Raw genomic sequence first — 17,545 nt, forward strand, 5'->3', positions numbered from 1 at the left:
TGGAAGGCCTATCCTATGTCCTCACCCACGGTGAGCAGATCTTTCCTCTCGCAATGGAGGAGCCGCTGGAATGGTCCTTTGAACTTTCAGTAGGCCAGTGCTACCAGTAGTCATGTTTAAATTTCATCCTGCCTTTATGACTCTTTGTTGCTCTTATAGACACACTTTCCTTAGCATCTCTTTGTATCCTTATCACCCACCATGGAGCTGATCATAGAGGTCAAATATGATCAAGGCTGATCTAAGGTAGCCCATTGTAGGTTTTAGTAACATCCTCTGCATATACATAATCTGTATTGCTATGGCCTTTTATTTAAAAACACGGAGTTGATATCAGTAAGGGTTACCAAGACAAGCTGTCAAGTCACCAAGTGTGGTTGGAGTCATCACAGTGTAGAATCCATCTCTAACCACTGTTAGCAGTGCTGGTTTTTGTTACACTTGGCTTTGTTTTGAACCAAGAGTTTGTTTTATAACAGAGTTTTCTGAACAGTCTTTTTTTTTTTTTTTTTCCAAGTAAAATAAATCAAGCCATGTGGCTCTGGCCCAGGCAATTCGCATTCCATTTTAGAAATGACTCTGATGAGAATTTCTCTCCCAACACTTCCTAAACTGTGGCTGACTTCGATGCCTTTGACAACTGGCTCGTGCAGGTGGGATGAGCAGACTCTGATGTGTTTGTAAAAGGAGGTTTTCTTTTTGGAATTGCTCAAGCACAGCCTGATGTTTGAACTTGAGGCTGCACTTTTCTTGTCTCTCCAGAGGAGGTCTCCCTGGGTCAGGTTTGGAAGAACCTACAGTCACAGGAAAAGATCCTGTAGAAGGGTTTCTGGCCATGACTGTTGGGTGGACAAGATAGACAAGCCTTCCCACTTTGAATAAATCCTACTTATTTACATTTATTTCTGGATTATGACTAATGTTAGATAGATTCAGTTTCTACATTAGGTGGACCATCTCAGACTGCTTGCCCTTAATCGTACTCCTTGTAATTGCATATATGATAGCATGTCATGTCTTTTTGATACATCTTAAAAGAATTCTCATTTCCTATACGTAGCTCCTTTCATACATCATATAGCTTTCAGAATCCAGCATTGGTTGCCAGACAGGAATGATTTAAAATATAAGATTAAATTACAACCAGCTGTAAGGGTTGCTGAGTTCCAGACATGATTATATCTTGTCTGGTAGAGGAAACATTTCTCCAGTTTTTTTATGAACCATGCTGGGGAGACTGACAGCATCGTAAAGGAAAGAGTTACAGAGACTATAAGATGCTTCTCACTGGCCGGGCAGTGGTGGCACATGCCTTTAATCCCAGCACTTGGGAGGCAGAGGCAGGCAGATTTCTGAGTTCGAGGCCAGTCTGGTCTACAGAGAGTTCCAGGTCAGCCAGGGCTATACAGAGAAACCTGTCTTGAAAAACAAAAAACAAAACAAAACAAAACAAAACAAAAAAAGCTTCTCACTGAAAATGGTCTGTGTGACAGTTCAGGCCTCTGCAGTGCTTGTGGGGCTGAGTAGCTGTCATCACGGATGCAGACCATTTCCATTGGCCCAGAAGGAAACCTTGTGGTCCTGGGCAGTCCTCCTTATTGTTCCCTTTTCCTAGGTATTTTAGCAAACACACCCATTTCCTATCTCTACCAACTTGTTGCTGGACATTTTTAAAAAAATGGATGTAGTTGTGTAATTTGTTTCAGGGTTCACCCATGCATCACACCCCAGTACTTCCTTCTTTTAATTTGTGGATAATATCCCACTGTGCACATCTTATTTGCCTTTCTCTGGATAATGCTCATTTGGGTCGGTTGCTCTGTTTAGTATTTGAAGAATGTCACCATAGACATTTGTGAGCAGCTTTAATTGTCGCGTGTCTCTGCTGGTGCTTGCTCTTCCCATCTGAGGAATAGCCACACTACTGGGCCACACTACTGGACTGAGTGATATGTCATCGTGGTTTTGATTGACCTTTCCCTGATGGCTGTGATGTTGCATAACTTTGCATGCGCTTCTGGGCCATTTTTATGTTTTCTTGGAGAAATATTTATTTAGATATATTGCCCAGTTTTAAGAGGTTTTCTTTTAATCGCTGAGTAGAAGGATCCTATACCATTAGTGGGTTCGGGTGAACCACGAGAAGGGGGAAGCCACAAACACCATAAGGCCCACATGTTTATGTCTTATGAAGATACAGAGCGATGACAGACAACAGTAGCTTATCTAGGGAACATTGTGATGTGGAAAAGGGTACTTATGTTACTATAAAAATAGCCCTCTTTTTGTTTGCTTTTCATCATGGTACTTAACTCATTCTGAAATTGTCAACACAGACTTTTTAGGTTTACATAGAAACATTTATTGCCTTAGAACCTTTCTTTCTCTCTTCTTCTTCTTCTTCTTCTTCTTCTTCTTCTTCTTCTTCTTCTTCTTCTTCTTCTTCTTCTTCCTCTTCCTCTTCTTCTTCTTCTCCTCCTCCTCATCCTCCTCCTTCTCCTCTTCTTCTTTCCTCCTCCTCTTCCTCCTCCTCCTCCTCCTCCTCCTCCTCCTCCTCCTCCTCCTCCTCCTCCTCTTCTTCTTCTTCTTCTTCTTCTTCTTCTTCTTCTTCTTCTTCTTCTTCTTCTTCTTCTTCTTCTTCTTCTTCTTCTCTTCTTCCTCTTCTTCGTCTTCCTCCTCCTCTTTCTCCTCCTCCAGATTTACTTATTTTATGTATATGAGTACACTGTAGCTGTCTTCAGATGGACCAGAGAGGGCATTAGATCTCATTATAGGTTGTTGTGAGCCACTATGTGGTTGCTGGGAATTGATTTCAGGACCTCTGGAAGAGTAGTCAGAGCTCTTAACTGCTTAGCCATCTCTCCAGCGCTGTCTTAACGTATTTTCAAAGACATATGTTTAAGCCAAATTCTCTCCCCCAAGTTTGGAGGTGGAGAGGATATCAGCCGGCCACTGTCCTGGAGTCAACAGAGAAATGCCAGTTTTATCTGCACCTTTTCCACTCAGGGGGTGAGCTTTTGAAAAAGATTGTATGGCGTGAACACACAGAGAAGCAAACTTCTTTCTTATATTCCATGAACATGGGTCTTCAACATTTACTCAGACTAGAAATTGGGTTTTCATTGTCATAAAAAAGAAAAAAAAAAAAACAGTAAGAGAGGTATTGTTCCACGGGCGTTTCCAATAGTGGGTAGGCATATGGTATAAATGTCCTGTTCTTTTTCCCAGGATGTCATATGTGTGCACATCCGCTCCTGTGTAAGGTATGGGATTGGAGTTCATTTTCCAGCAGTGAAGGTATATCTCCTGAGACTAATCCACTAGTGGGATTAGTCTCAGTGGGATCCACACTGCCTGGCTTGGGCTTGGACGTAATAATACCTGTTGAGCAAGCGACAAGAAGACCGGGAAAACTGAAATTGATGGCTGACCGATGACTTCGCTTGAGGAGGCAGAGGAAGGGTCAGAGGATTTTTTTCTTTCATTTAAATAGCTAGGTTTGTGTGAAATGTCAGTACTCCAGACACCATCAAGCTGTCAGATCACACTTTTCTTTAATGCCCTAGTCATCGTTGGCTTACTAGAGCAGGGCTCTCCAGCCCCTCCCCGAGTCTCGTTCCCATCCGCCTGCCTGAAACCTTGTTAAAAGGGGGCATGTGATGTATGTTATCGTAATGAGTACATCTTTAGGTAGATTCCCGTTATTGAAGAGGAGGCAGCCATGCCATCCCTAGGGAGCTGAAAAAGGGGGCCCCTTGATTTTCACTTTATCCCCCACCTCAGCGTCATCAGCTCAGGGCGACTGACAGAGCGGGTCCCACAGCTTCCTTTACCGACAGCAGTATTTCCGGCCAGGAGAATCCTCTCCGTCTCCAACCCTAGACTCGGCTAATATCTATGGAAATGCCTGATTTCACAACCAGGAAGTGAGGAGCTTGTACCTAGCATCTAGTGAATGAAAGCCAAGGATAACGGTAAGCTTCCTGTAAGTCTAGGACAGACTCGTCGGGTTTAAGTACCAATCATACTAAAATGAAACCCTTGTTTAAACTCAGTCTCAGCCCCCTGAAAGCATACACTGTTGCCCATTGCCCATGCCCCTGCCTCCTCAGGGCTTAGTGCGTGCAGTCATTTACGATTTATTCATGGGCTCCAGAGAATTCAACACCATTTGCTACTGTGGTGGTTTGAATATGCTTGGCTCTAGGGAGTGAGTGGTACTGTTAGGAGGTACTTGTCGGAGGAAGTGTGTCACTGTGCGAGTGGACAATAAGACCCTTTTCCTAACCACATGGAAGCCAGTCTTTTACTAGGGCCTTCAGATGTAGAACTCTCAGCTCCTCCTACACCATGCTTGCCTGGATGCTGCCATGTTCCCACCTTGAAGATAATGGACTAAACCTCTGAACCTGTAAGGCAGCCCCAATTAGATGTTGTCCTTTATAAGAGTTCTTGGTCATGGTGTCTCTTCACAGCAGTAAAACCTTAATTAAGACAGTTATTCCCTCCATCTTAAAAAAAAAATAAGATAAGACCTTCAGTACTTTGATCATCTAGAGGCGTCTGCTTTTTGTCATCGATAGATGCATGGGCATCTGCACACACGTCTTTCAGGTACCACCAACAGTTCAAGGGTTCCAAATCTTTATTTCAAAATAAACTTCACCCTATAAAAAAAGATAATTACCTTATTATATTAGTATCCCAAACTGTTAACCTCATGAGGGCCAAACTGTCTAGAATTTTAACTACTTTTTCTAATAAAAAATCTTTAGTTAATTTTGCAAGTATATATTTCTGATCACAAACTGTCTTAGTCAGGGTTTCTATTCCTGTACAAACATCATGACCAAGAAGCAAATTTGGGAGGAAAGGGTTTATTCAGCTTACATTTCCACATTGCTGTTCCTCACTAAAGGAAGTCGGGACTGGAACTCAAGCAGGTCAGGGAGCAGGAGCTGATGCAGAGGCCATGGAGAGATGTTCTTTACTGGCTTGCTTCCCCTGGCTTGCTCAGCTTGCTGTCTTATAGAACCAAGACTACCAGCCCAGAGATGGCACCACCCACAAGGGGCCTTTTCCCCTTGATCACTCATTGAGAAAAATGCCTTGCAGCTGGATCTCATGGAGGCATTTCCTCAACTGAAGCTCCTTTCTCTGTGATAACTCCAGCTGTGTCAAGTTGACACAAAACTAGAGCCAGTATACAAGCCTAGCCTTTAAAGGCTGAGCCATCTCCTCAGTCTGAGAGTGATCTTTCTAGATTTAAAAAAAAAAAAAAATTGTACCATCAATGAGTCAGCTTCTTGGAACCTGAAGAATTTTCTACATTTTGAGATTAATTTCCAAACAATTTTAATCTCTTCCTTACTGACAGTTTCACTTCTTTCTTTCTTTTCTTTATAAGAAAAACTTTTCCAGGTATGTGGCTTAGGATGCGGACATCTGATGATTCCTGGTAGATGCTGAAGGTGTGGCCTTCAGGCTGCCGAGATGTAGCAGGAAAAGTGCTAGGCTACAAGTTCTTCTTCTTCTTCTTCTTCTTCTTCTTCTTCTTCTTCTTCTTCTTCTTCTCTTTAAAAGATTTATTTATTGTTTTATGTGAGTATGTTGTTACTGTCTTCAGACACACCAGAACAGGGCATGATGTCATGGCTCACGCATGACAGATGGTTGTGAGCCAGCATGTGGTTGCTTGGAGTTGAACTCAGAACCTCTGGAAGATCAGTCAGTGCTCTTAACTGCTGAGTCATCTCTCCAGCCTACTAGATGTTCTTAAGATTACTGTAGCTATGGCTTTCTACCCCACGTCATATGACACTGAGTGAGGGATACATGTGAGGGCCCGAAAAATCAAAAGTGGGACTACATTTTACCGCCTTGTGAACTGTGAATTCTTCTTGGAATCATCTCGTTTGATGTGCTGGGCCTTACTCATGACTTACTCATGGATGAACACAAATATGCCTAAATAAGTAAGTCCTAAATAGGATGCAGCAGAATTTTGACAGTTTTTTTCTAATTGGCTATGTATATAATTACTTACAAGAAGCTAATTCAGAAACCTATCAGCCGAGGCTTCTGGATTGTAAAGAAGACATTATTATTGACATTCTCCTGTACTGAGAGATGGAATAAGACTGTCTCAGTCTTTCCTTGCAGTTATGAAATCAGTGATTTTGTAGTTGGTCACCTCTACAAATCAAAGATGGCAGACAGATAGCATCAGGGGATTAATGTAAGTCAGGTTAGCAGTCAGGACTTTAGTCATCAGTAGATCCTATACCTCTGACCTTGTAGTGAAGGCTAAGTGCTCTGTGTGACAAGGGTGCCATGAGGCAGGAGACGGCGAGCAGACCGGAGTGACCTGGCCGAGGATCTGCAGCTCTTCTTTCAACCCCTTGAAGATTTTTTGCTTGTTAATTTCTTTAAGACTGTTACAAGAGAACTTTTACTAATCAATATTTAATTATCGGCATTTTCCGCCTTAACTGTGCTCAGGGACACAGAGCATTAAGCATTTCATCAGGACAGGCTAGATTTCTGCCCTTTCTTATTAGCTGTGTGGCTTTTTTTAATTAAATGGAGCATTTTGAGTTAGAGTTTCTTTCTTTTAAGGTACAAATGGCCTCTCCCCGAAGTACTTTTTTCTTCAATTATTCATTTGTCAAGTATTTATAGGGACTTTGTTCTATTTTAAACATCTTGGAAGATCCAGAGATCAGTTGGACCCCAAGAACTTAGTGTATGCCTGTGGGCATTTCCACACCCTCCCCTGAACTCCTGCTGGGTGCTTCTTTTATGACGCTTGGTTTTGTTCAGCAGATACCAAATTCAGTGACCAGGGGAGTCGATCAGGCATAGAAAGAAACTACTAGAATTTCTATTCTGATTTAATTTTCGCCTCTCTTGAAGGTAACTTTTATTTCACACAAATAATATATAGTTTGAAAGAGCATTGTTTTCGGTGATTGACCTATGTCTTCGGACTGTGTCTAGCACACTGGATCTCTCTAGTGGGGGTGCTAAGTAAAAGGTTCCTAAGCTTGTGTTTCAGGAGAAATTAAAAAAAAAAAAATGACCCATACTTAGGCATTGTGGTTTGCAACTGAAACTCCAGTACTTGGAAGCGGAGGCAGGAGAATTGCTGCACCTTTAGGTTCACCCTGGGCTGCGTAGTTAAGTTCCAGGCCAACATGGGTCTGCAGAGTGAGACCCTGTCCTATCCATGGTTGATGTGAGTGTGAACTACTGCAGCTCTATAGAAGCCAGTGAGAAGGCTTTTCAAAAAACTAAAAAACAGAACCCGCCTATGACCTTGTTACCTCTCCTGGGCACATACTCAAAGGACTCTAAGCTTTGCTGTAGACACATGGCTAGCCACATTGATCTCTTCCTACAATAGCAAGGAGATAGAACCAGCCTAGACGTCTAGTCTGTCAACAGAGGAACAGAGCATGAAAATGCGGCCTACGCACATAGTGGAGGTTTGTTCTGCTGTAAAGAAAAATAAAATTATGAAACTTCCAGGAAAATGGCTGGATTTGGAAAACATAGAAAGTGATATAACCGGGGTTCAGAAAGACACACACTGTATGCGGATCCTTACCTCTGCTTGTTAAATATGCATATCCAGGAGGAAAGACATGTGTAAAGGAAGGAATGTGGGAAGTGGCCTATAGGACTGGAAGAAACAGGGCTTGAGGGGAAGTGTGGAGAAAAGAGAACAATGTGGAAGATGGGCCAGAGGGTCCAGTGGGGTCGAGACGCAAAAGGCGAGAAATGTACGAAATCCCATGTAGAAGGAAACCTGTTGCTTTGCAAGCCAATAAAACAATAAACAACACAAATACCTAAATGAACAAGGGAAATATAAAGGTCCGTCCTTGGCGGCTGCAAGGGTAAGCAGGGAGATGCGCAGTGGGATGTGCAGAGGGAGGAGCGCCGATTGCTGGGTGCCTTTGCAGTAAAGCCTGTGCTTCTCCTTGCCCTGTGCCCTGCTTTTCAGGAAGGAGCTCATTGCCAAGCTGGACCAGGCAGAAAAGGAGAAGCTGGACGCTGCTCAGCTGGTTCAGGAATTTGAGGCTCTGACGGAGGAGAACCGGACGCTGAAGATGGCTCAGTCTCAGTGTGTAGAGCAACTGGAAAAACTCAGAATCCAGTATCAGAAGAGGCAGGGCTCCTCCTAACATCAGCCCATGAAATGTGAGCCAGGTTGCTGACCGCTATGAGCTGGCCAAAAGGATTAGCATCTTAAGGAACAGAGAGTAAAATCTATTGCTTTTCTTTATTACCCATATGGCAAATGCCTAGAATGAGTATAGTGCTGCCTAGTTTCTAGCTTGAGAGAGGGATATTTTATTTTAAGTGAGGTCATTAATGCAAAGCTATCAACAGTATATATTTTCAAAGATCAGAGTCCTTTTTTTCCAATACACACACACACACACACATTTATCTTAGTTGGAAAGTTATGATAATACTATACATTAAAGTAGGAAATAATAGAAATAGAATATTGACTGGTCCCACAGAAAATCATGAGCCGTAAAACAAGCCAGTAGGGTGTTCACTGTTGTTTCACATCTGTGCATTTTAAAATTTTATGCCTTTTCATATTTCAAGTCCGCTCAGCTACAAACCACGGAGGCTAGCTGTGTTCGGTAGAGTCAGATGTAACTCTTCTTCGGCGACTGGTTGTCCTAAGAACAAATGGTTGCATAGCCTAAATGCTTTCTTCGTGAAAATATCAGCAGGCGTGTGTGTCCTTGCCCAAACCTCACTGCTCAGTGCTGATTTGTGTAATGAAGAATCAAGGCTGGCTATGCTGTTTTTCCCCCTTTGTGTTAGCAGGCAGTGGCCACATGTGCCTTGGCTGAGTGTGTCTTTGGGATCTGGGCATGCGGAAAGTGGAAAGCTATCTATCGTTCAGACACGCCATTGAGTGAATGCAGAATTAGCGCTCTGCCCCTTCGCTCTGTCTCCCACTCTCCCCCCCCCCCATCTTTGTTTTGTATCCGTTTCCAGTCACGTGACTTCTTTTTCATTAAACTTGGATCCAAAGTGCAGCCCTGTGTCTTGCTTTCTTCTTAAGCCCTGTGGGCTAGGAGTTGTCCTGGTTAAAGTTTATTCTTTAACTTTCCAGTGCGTACTGGAATAGAAGTGTAGTCCTTTTTCAGGGAGAAACTTGGGTTTCTCATCTAAAATCCTCAGAGCACTAACACTGATAATGGGGTATTACGATGACCTTAGACAGAGACAGTGGCTCCTAACCCGGCGTGATATCCCCCTGAGGATATTTGTCAGGGTCTAGAAACATTTTCTTTCCTTTAAAAGAATACTAATTATATGTGTATTTGTGTTTATATCCATGTATGTGAACATACATATATGTATGTGCCGTGGTGCCCATCTGATTGTCAGAGGACTTTCAGGGTCAGTTCTCATTTTTCTACCTCGTAGAACTTTGGGATCGAAGCTCATCCTCAGACTTGGCAGCAAGCCCCTGCAGAGCCATCTCGATGGACCTTTTCTTTGGTTACCACAATTAGGATAGAGGACATTACTGGTGTGGAGGCTTGAGTCGAAAAATGATACCACATACAGGGCAGCCTTCACTAAAAAGAACCATCACATTCAATGACATGTCAACAGGACAAAGAGCGATGTTCCATCATGGCGAACCAATCACTGGGGACCTTGGGCACAGAATAGGAAGCCGGGGCTACTTCATCCATGGTATAGAGGCTGTGAGGCCTCCCCATTACAGAGATGAAGCTTTCCCATGGGTCTCAAAGTCTTCAACAGTGTGAAGCCTGTCTGTCTGATACCTCTTGTTGCTTTAATTTTTGATCCAAGGCAAAAAAATAAGAAAATAAAAAAATAAATAAAAATATTCCATGATCCTGACTAGACCCTGTTCCTAGTCATTTGTTGTTTGGTAATCGTGAAGCTAACAAATACTAACAGGAGATTTTTATTCCCCAAATTTACCCAATCCTGGGGCTACCAGAGCAGCTGGAAGAACGATTCACGAGCTTTAGACACAGGGTTTGACATCTGGAGAATGAAGGAGTTATGGTCTTTTGCAGGAAAACCCTCCACTCTGGCAGGATGAACATTGGAGCAGGGAAAGCTTTCCGGATGTACCTTAGTCAATGTTCTGCTGCTGTGAAGAGACACCGTGACCATGACAACTCTGACAAACGAAAAGGCATTTCATGGGGGCTGGCTTATAGTTCAGACCACTTGCCATCACGATGGGGAGCATGGTGGCACGCAGGCCAGCAGACAGACATGATGCTGGGGAGGAGCTCAGAGATCCAATTACCATGCAGGCAACAGGAAGAGAAAGACACTGGGCCTGGCTGAAGCATGGGAAACCCCAGAGCCGACCCTCAGTGACACACTTCCTCCAACAAGACCACACCTGCTCAACCAGGCCACACCTCCTAATCCTTGTCAAGTAGTGCCACTCCCTAAGGACCAAGCATTCAACTATAGGAGCCTATGAGGGCTGTTCCAATTCAAACCCCACAGGATGTCACTGGGGTTATGGCCCAGAATAACTGTGTGAATAACACCTGTAACCCTGCTAGTCTCAATGAGAATACTTACCCAGTGTCTCCAAAATATACAAATGTGTCCCTCAGGAAAATAAAATAAAAGAACACTTTGCTCCAAGCATGTGTGTTTTCAGTCGATTCCAGTTTATTAAAACATGAAATATCATCTATTTTATTGCAAGTCAGAGAAACCTAGTGGCAGAATTTGTCACTCATTTGACAACTCCCACAAACCTTACTTACCGACACATCTACTACAGATCCCTGGGAGCTCGTCGTCTTCACATTATAAAGCTGTGGTGTTGTACTTGCCTGGCATTGAGTGAGACCCTAGGGCCAACTCTCAGCAACACACACAGGAAAAATAGAATTAAACCATTCCTGATGTGGCAGTATTGTTAATATTACAGAACAATAAAAATCAACATAGCGGTCTTACCATTAGTGTGAAGGTGCTTGCCTCAGAGATAGAATTAAAGAATAATGAAAATCTCATTACATTTTGCAATTGCTCTACTAAAAGACCTGCTATTTGTGGGCCATTTGGTTTGTGCAGACATGAAAAGAATACGATCGAACATGGCTAGCGGCCAAACGTATATGAACTGGCTTGTTTCTCTAAGTCACAGAGGGCTTGGGTGTATTATCAGCTCGGTACAAACAAGGAACAGAATGGACTTGAAATTCAAGCAGCTCACCCCCAGATCCATTATACAAGTAACAAATGCTGCAGCAACGGAGGCTGCAAAAGCAAATGGCCTAAAGAATTAGAAAATGACTAGGATTGAAAGAGGCTCATAGGAGTGTGCAAGGTTCTTGGAGTAATAGCCATGGGAACTTACCAACAGGTGGCGTTGTAGTCTCCAAATTACTGATGCTGTTTGTGGTTAATTGTCCTGCTTCTTGGAAGCCTCACCAAAGAAACTCCAACCTTGTGTGCAGTTTGCCTTTTCTCTCCTCCTCCCCCCCTGCAAAAGCTCCTATCTTCCCTCCCTTCCCTGGCAAGCGCAGTATGCAGTCTGTGCTGCATCCTCCCCCACCCCCCGCAGCAAGCTCAGGGATCCCTCCCCCCTCCCTGGCCGCACAGAGGGAACCCAGCTCGGTGTTAGAATGGCACTGCCCATAAAGCCCCCCTTAATGAAAACACTCCTAGGACCCAGGTGCTAGCTTAGCTTGAGACCGTCTCCCTGCCTCTGTGTCACCAAAAACTAGCTCTCCCTCTGATAAGGCTGAACTCTCCAGGTGCCTGTCCTTGGGACCTTAAAGAAATAACAAACTCAAAGAATATTAAGGCCCCACGTTTAAATCATAGTAAAAAGGTAATCAGAGGTCACAGACAGTTATGGCCGGCCATAAAAATTAGTCCCTGATAACCCCACAAAAGACACTCTTTAATCCCCCTCCCAGCTTAAGTCCTGTCCCACCAAATGGTATGTATCGTGTTTGAGTTACTAACTGCCTAGCCCCGCCTCCACTCCCCTTCACCCCAAGCATTCAAAGAATTCCTAACTGCACTATATATAAACTCAGTGCTTTCCGGACTCGTTATCACATGCCAGTGGAGGCTTGCGATCCGAGTCCAGATTCGAAATAATAATAAAAAAGACTTTTGTAAATTGCAGCGGACTTCGACATTCTTGGGCTCATCTGAGTTTCCCTCGGACTCAAGGCATAACAGTGTGAGGCATGGGAAATACACAGGAAGTGGGGCCCACATCAAACAGATAGTAGAGCTGGCTTAAACACAGAGCAAGATTCAACAGGCCCCTTTTGTGTCAGACTCTATGTTCTATGTATAGCTGTCCTCTAATACTTGAAGAACGTTTACAGATTCAAGATGCTGTCCATTGCCACCTTTGAAATAATCTTAAATCAGCGCACACAATAATGGGATTTATTGTGGTATTTTCATATGAAATAGATGACACATGCACTATCCTCGGCTCATATATTCCACTTCCCTGTTGTGGCTCCTCATTCTTCCTGGTCTCCTTTGGCTGGCTTGGTCCTCTTCCTACCTACAAATAACTCCCCTTATGTTCTCAATTCATGAAGCACAATTACTCCCGCCCCCACATACACATATTATAAAGCTGTGTGTCTACACAGCTAGACTGTGGCAGGTAGAGAAATTATGACTTCTGTCTTTTCTCCTTTAACTGCCATTTGCTATCTTTGCTTTAGGCATCGCCCTTTAGTTCCCTGGTTTTTCATGCTACAAGCATATAGATTACATCTGCTATATCATATGCATTCTCTCATTTATATATGCCCTACCTAGTGACTATATTTATACTAATTTCCCCAAAACTAGAAAATTAAGGTTCCATAGTATCTATATATTTCTCTAGGTCTGAGATTTAATAACAAAGATACCACCCCCACTCCCACTCATGACACTCTTCCTACCCCTATCTCTCTGTCCTTGCCTCCCAGACTTTCTTCCCCAACCCCCTTTCCTTCTATCCATGTAAGATGCATGCCTGTGTACCTTCTGGCTTCTGGCACAGAACTGTGGAAGTGGTGGTGGTGTGTGTGTGTGTGTGGGGGTGGTCGTATTCCAAGAGATTCTTAGTCTAGGAGGAAAGATACATGTTTACTTAAGTAATCACATGGGGCAGCTTACGATATTTTTAAAAAGTTCCCACAAAAGGTGGAAACCAATTCTTCTTCCTTGAATCATATGAGTGTGACTTAAAAATGTGTTTTTAAAAAGTAGGCAGGGGACCAGCCAGACTTGAGGCAAAGCACGGGAGGTGTACCCCACCCGTCGCTCTCTCTGGGGTGATTACACTGCTGAGCTGCAGGGAGTCAACCTGGGAGCAGAGGAGCCCACAAGTCAGAACTGATGTCCTTGGCAATGGCCAAGGAACTGAGCCAGGCACAGCCGCTAACCCTAGTCAGGACTTCAGATGGCTGCAGGCTGCCAGAATCTCCCGGAAACAGAGCTGAGCCACCCTGGTGCACTGCTTCTTGGGAATTCCGAGATGGTAAAAGCTTGTTGCTTTGAGCCACTGAGGTTTGGAGTGATTGGTTAATCGGTAAAAGATAAGGAATATGATAAACAGGGTAAGAGCCAAACAGGAAAAAGATATCATTTATGAGTGCGTATAAAAAGGGAGTAGGGATGAAATGAGGAATCTTGGATGGCTTGGTAATGAGTAATGAGATAAGATCTGATGATGAGTAAGAGCTACAGAGGCAGAGAAGGCAGGTGGCGATAAAGCACTAGACCAAACACACACACACGCACACGCACATGCACACACACACACCACGCACATGCACACACACACACCACACATATGCACACACACACACGCATGCACACACACATACACACACGCGCGTGCACACACATGCACACACACACATGCACGCACGCACACACACGCACATGCACATGCACGCACACACACACGCACACACACATACACCACGCACATACACACACACATACACACACGCGAGTGCACACACATGCACACACACACCATGTACACGCACACGCACATGCACACACACATACACACACGCACACACACACACATGCACCCACATGCACACACACATACACACACACACATGCACACCCACAGGCACTCACACAGGCTCCACTTAAAAACTTGAGGGTAAGGCTAGTGTGGCTGAGAGTGAACAGGTTCATGCTGAAGATAGAGATTAAGGTAGGAGCAAGAAGATTGCTCTAAGAAACATACCTGTAGGAGCCACTACCCAGGAAGCCATTGGTAACTGATGGCTGCTAGGGAGTCAGCTATCCTCCCAGATGTGGTCCCCAAGGGGCTACCTAAGCTCCAGTACCTGTGCATACAGGCAACAGTAAATAAACTTCATGGGTTTTTTTGTTTTGTTTTGTTTTGTTTTTTAAAAACGATTTATTATGTATATAGTATTCTGTCTGTATGTGTGCCTGTGTTCCAGAAGAAGGCATCAGATCCCAGTACAGATGGTTGTGAGCCACCATGTGGTTGCTGGGAATTGAACTCATGACCAGTACCCTAATTCTCTTAGGCTCTGAGGCATCTCTCCAAACCATTTTCTCTTCTTTTCTAAGAGACCACATGAAGTTAGAAGGAAAAGGAGGAAATGGAAGAGAAAGAATCAAGAGTAGATATGATCAAACCACGTTTTATGTACGTATGAAATTCTCAGTACGTGTTTGTTTGGGTTGGTTTGGTTTGATTTGTTGTATTTGTTTTTGCTTAGTCCTAGGAGCAAAGTGGCGCTATGGAAGAATGTTTTGTGTGTCCCATTACATGGTAATATATTCACTTTGAGATAGTGGGATTTTTAGGTTTTTTTTTTTTAACAATGGCCCCATTTTAGGTAGGTCACTTAGAAAGCTTGATGGGAATATGTGTGTGTGTGTGTGTGTGTGTGTGTGTGTGTGTGTGTGTGTGTGTGTGTATATATATATATATATATATATATATATATATATATATATATATATTGCCCACTATATATAGTGGGCAAGTAGAAGACAGAATCGTGCATTTTTGTAAAGTCATTTGATGAATACACTTTTTAGAGAATAAACAAGCCCTGAGCAATATTACATTGCTCAGTAGAATGGTCTTGAGTTTGTCTCTGTTACTTCTATCGGCATGTTCCATGTAGAGATACTCAAAATCCCGATGTTATAAAAATGCTTGCAGTGAACCTGTTTTCTAGTTTTAGCTTCCAAGGTCCCCAAGTTCTCAGCAAAGTATTCTCGAATAACTAGAACATCCTTTCTTTGGCCGCCTTTGTTATCTTTCCCCTTGATTACTGTTTCTTTTCCTTGGTTGAGACCAGGCCATTTTCTTTCTCTTTGGGTACCACGCATGTGTGCCACCATGAGTGTGCACCATCACACACCCATGCACCACTACACCCAGCCTTTCCCATTCCCTCTCTCTCCTGTCCCCTCCTTCCTCTTTTCTTTTCCTTTTTACTCTTTGATGTCAAGGGATTTAATGGAGACCCTTACTAAGCACACTGACTGTCACTGAGATACACCCTAGCCTCAGAATTTGATTTTTTTTAAAGGTGAGTTATTCCCCTTAGCTCAGGCAGGCTTGAATTCCCTGACCTAGGCTGACCTCAAACTCATGGTAATCCTCCTGCTTCACCTCCCTAATTCCAGGTTTGCACCCCATGTACTCAGCTATCACCTTGGCTGTTGTAGGAGAGGGATGGTTGACAGAGCAGAGAGCACAGAGCAGTGGAAGAAGAATGTGGGCAAGTGCCCAGGTGGAGAAGAAATGATACCCGGTGCTGACAACAGGGTTCCTGGGTTGCTCTGAGCTCCTTCCCTTTCTAACCTCTGTTTCCACCAAGCAGGAATGTGCATGCTTCTTTCTCACAGCATATGCAAGGAAACAGTTGATTCTATTTAGGAGGCTGTTCAAATAGAGCCTGGCATTCATGCATTGCTTTTGCTGAGGCGTTAAAAAAAAAAAAAACGTTGCACTTAGGTTTCTCTTGCATGTCCCACCCCAGCAGCTCTGAAGCCAGGTAGATAAAAGGCTGCTTTTACAAGGGCTGTTGACTGAGGCCCTGGTTGTGCCCATGAGGTGATCACCTGAGTCACACGCACGGGAACACGGAGTCTTTCTCCCAGGAGTCAGACTTGCACTGGGTGCTATGGGTGAGGTGGGTCCCAAATGACATCCTCCTGAGCATATAGGAGTGAGTCAGGGTGTGCACCGAGGAGCCAAAGTTTCTGTAGACAAGACTCCAGGATGGCAGGCGACTACCCTGTGTTTTATGTCACCAAACACTCTCTGGGCCGTGTCTGTTCTCTCAGGTCAGAGTCCTGAGAAGGGAAAGATAAGTCTTTGGGACTAGGTACAATTGTGTGTGAAGTGCTCCCTCCGCCCCCAGTTTCTTAATTGCTATTCACATCTCGTAAAGAGAGTAAGTGCTTAGCAAGCTTTCTTTCTCCATCATTCCTGTAAACACGGACATGACTCACAATCCCTGCAACCTCCAAAATGCCACCGATACTACAGCCATTTGATTATTTAAAAATAGCTGGAATGGGGGAGAACGTGGGGAAGTGGCGAGAGAGTTTTCAGCTGGCGTCTTCTGTTTGTTTTAGGTCCCCCCCCCCCATGTAAATCGCATCGTGTCTAAGTGCTCTGAGGACAGACAGCTTCACAAACATATTTTAGGGCCTTCTCCTTTCTGACAAGGGATCCTGAAATTTTGCTGGTCAGATCTCAGATCCCAGGACTGAGGCAAAGCTCATCTTCCTACCCCAACCCCTGCTTCCATCCTTTCATGAGGTCTGCAGGCAAGTCTTCTCCTTTTCTGTAGAGATTCTCATTCATTGCATTTAAAAATACTGTTCCCCCCACTTCAAAGTGATTCCAACAACTCAGTCTAAATGTCGTACTGAGGATTCGGGTGATAACACCAGGCAGCACGATAACAATAGTTAACATTCAGCCTAGGAAATGGACCGGGTATTTGTTTGTCTCTGATTCATTTAGAAATGGGAAACAAATTGCCAGGTGTTCAAAACCCCAGGGTGTGACTTTCTGCCAATACCAGAAGTGAGTCTGAGATTTAGGATTGGGGTTGAGAGCAGGAATCTCAGATGTACATCTGTCATATCTGGAAAGTCACGGTCCTGATAGGGAGAAGAGCAAAGTCACGGAGGGGTGATCAAGGACAACCCCAGGGAGGGACTGTTTAAAGAACAGGGCAGGGTGCAGAGCCAGGGAGATCAGAAGGGCTGAGCAAGCCCTGGAGCCTCGCTAACCACCCGGGAACACTTCTCCTAGGCCTTTAACAGTGAACAATGGAAGAAACTACAGGAAGGGCCGTGGCTATGGGAGAGGTTAGCTACCCCACCCTGGCCACAGCCCGCCTCCAGAGCGGAACGTGACCCCGGGTGGAGACACAGCTTATCAGGGCTTTGCCCATAGAAAAGAAGATGAGTATCTGTCTCACTCCTCAGTTATCTTTGC

The 17,545-nt window shown here is 44.0% G+C and overlaps 1 protein-coding gene across 1 annotated transcript in view; it reads left to right on the plus strand.

The window, feature by feature from the left end:
- Window positions 1-9,018, plus strand: part of Map3k7cl (MAP3K7 C-terminal like) — a 38,203-nt gene extending 29,185 nt beyond the window's left edge. The window contains exon 5 of the mRNA XM_021185486.2: window positions 8,009-9,018. Coding sequence (XP_021041145.1) covers window positions 8,009-8,189 — 181 coding nt within the window. The 3' untranslated portion in view covers window positions 8,190-9,018. The remainder of the gene's footprint in view (window positions 1-8,008) is intronic.
- Window positions 9,019-17,545: the final 8,527 nt, after the last annotated feature.

Source organism: Mus caroli, unplaced genomic scaffold (assembly GCF_978045245.1).
Source record: "Mus caroli unplaced genomic scaffold, Mus_caroli_1 scaffold_17, whole genome shotgun sequence".
Lineage (NCBI taxonomy): Eukaryota > Metazoa > Chordata > Mammalia > Rodentia > Muridae > Mus > Mus caroli.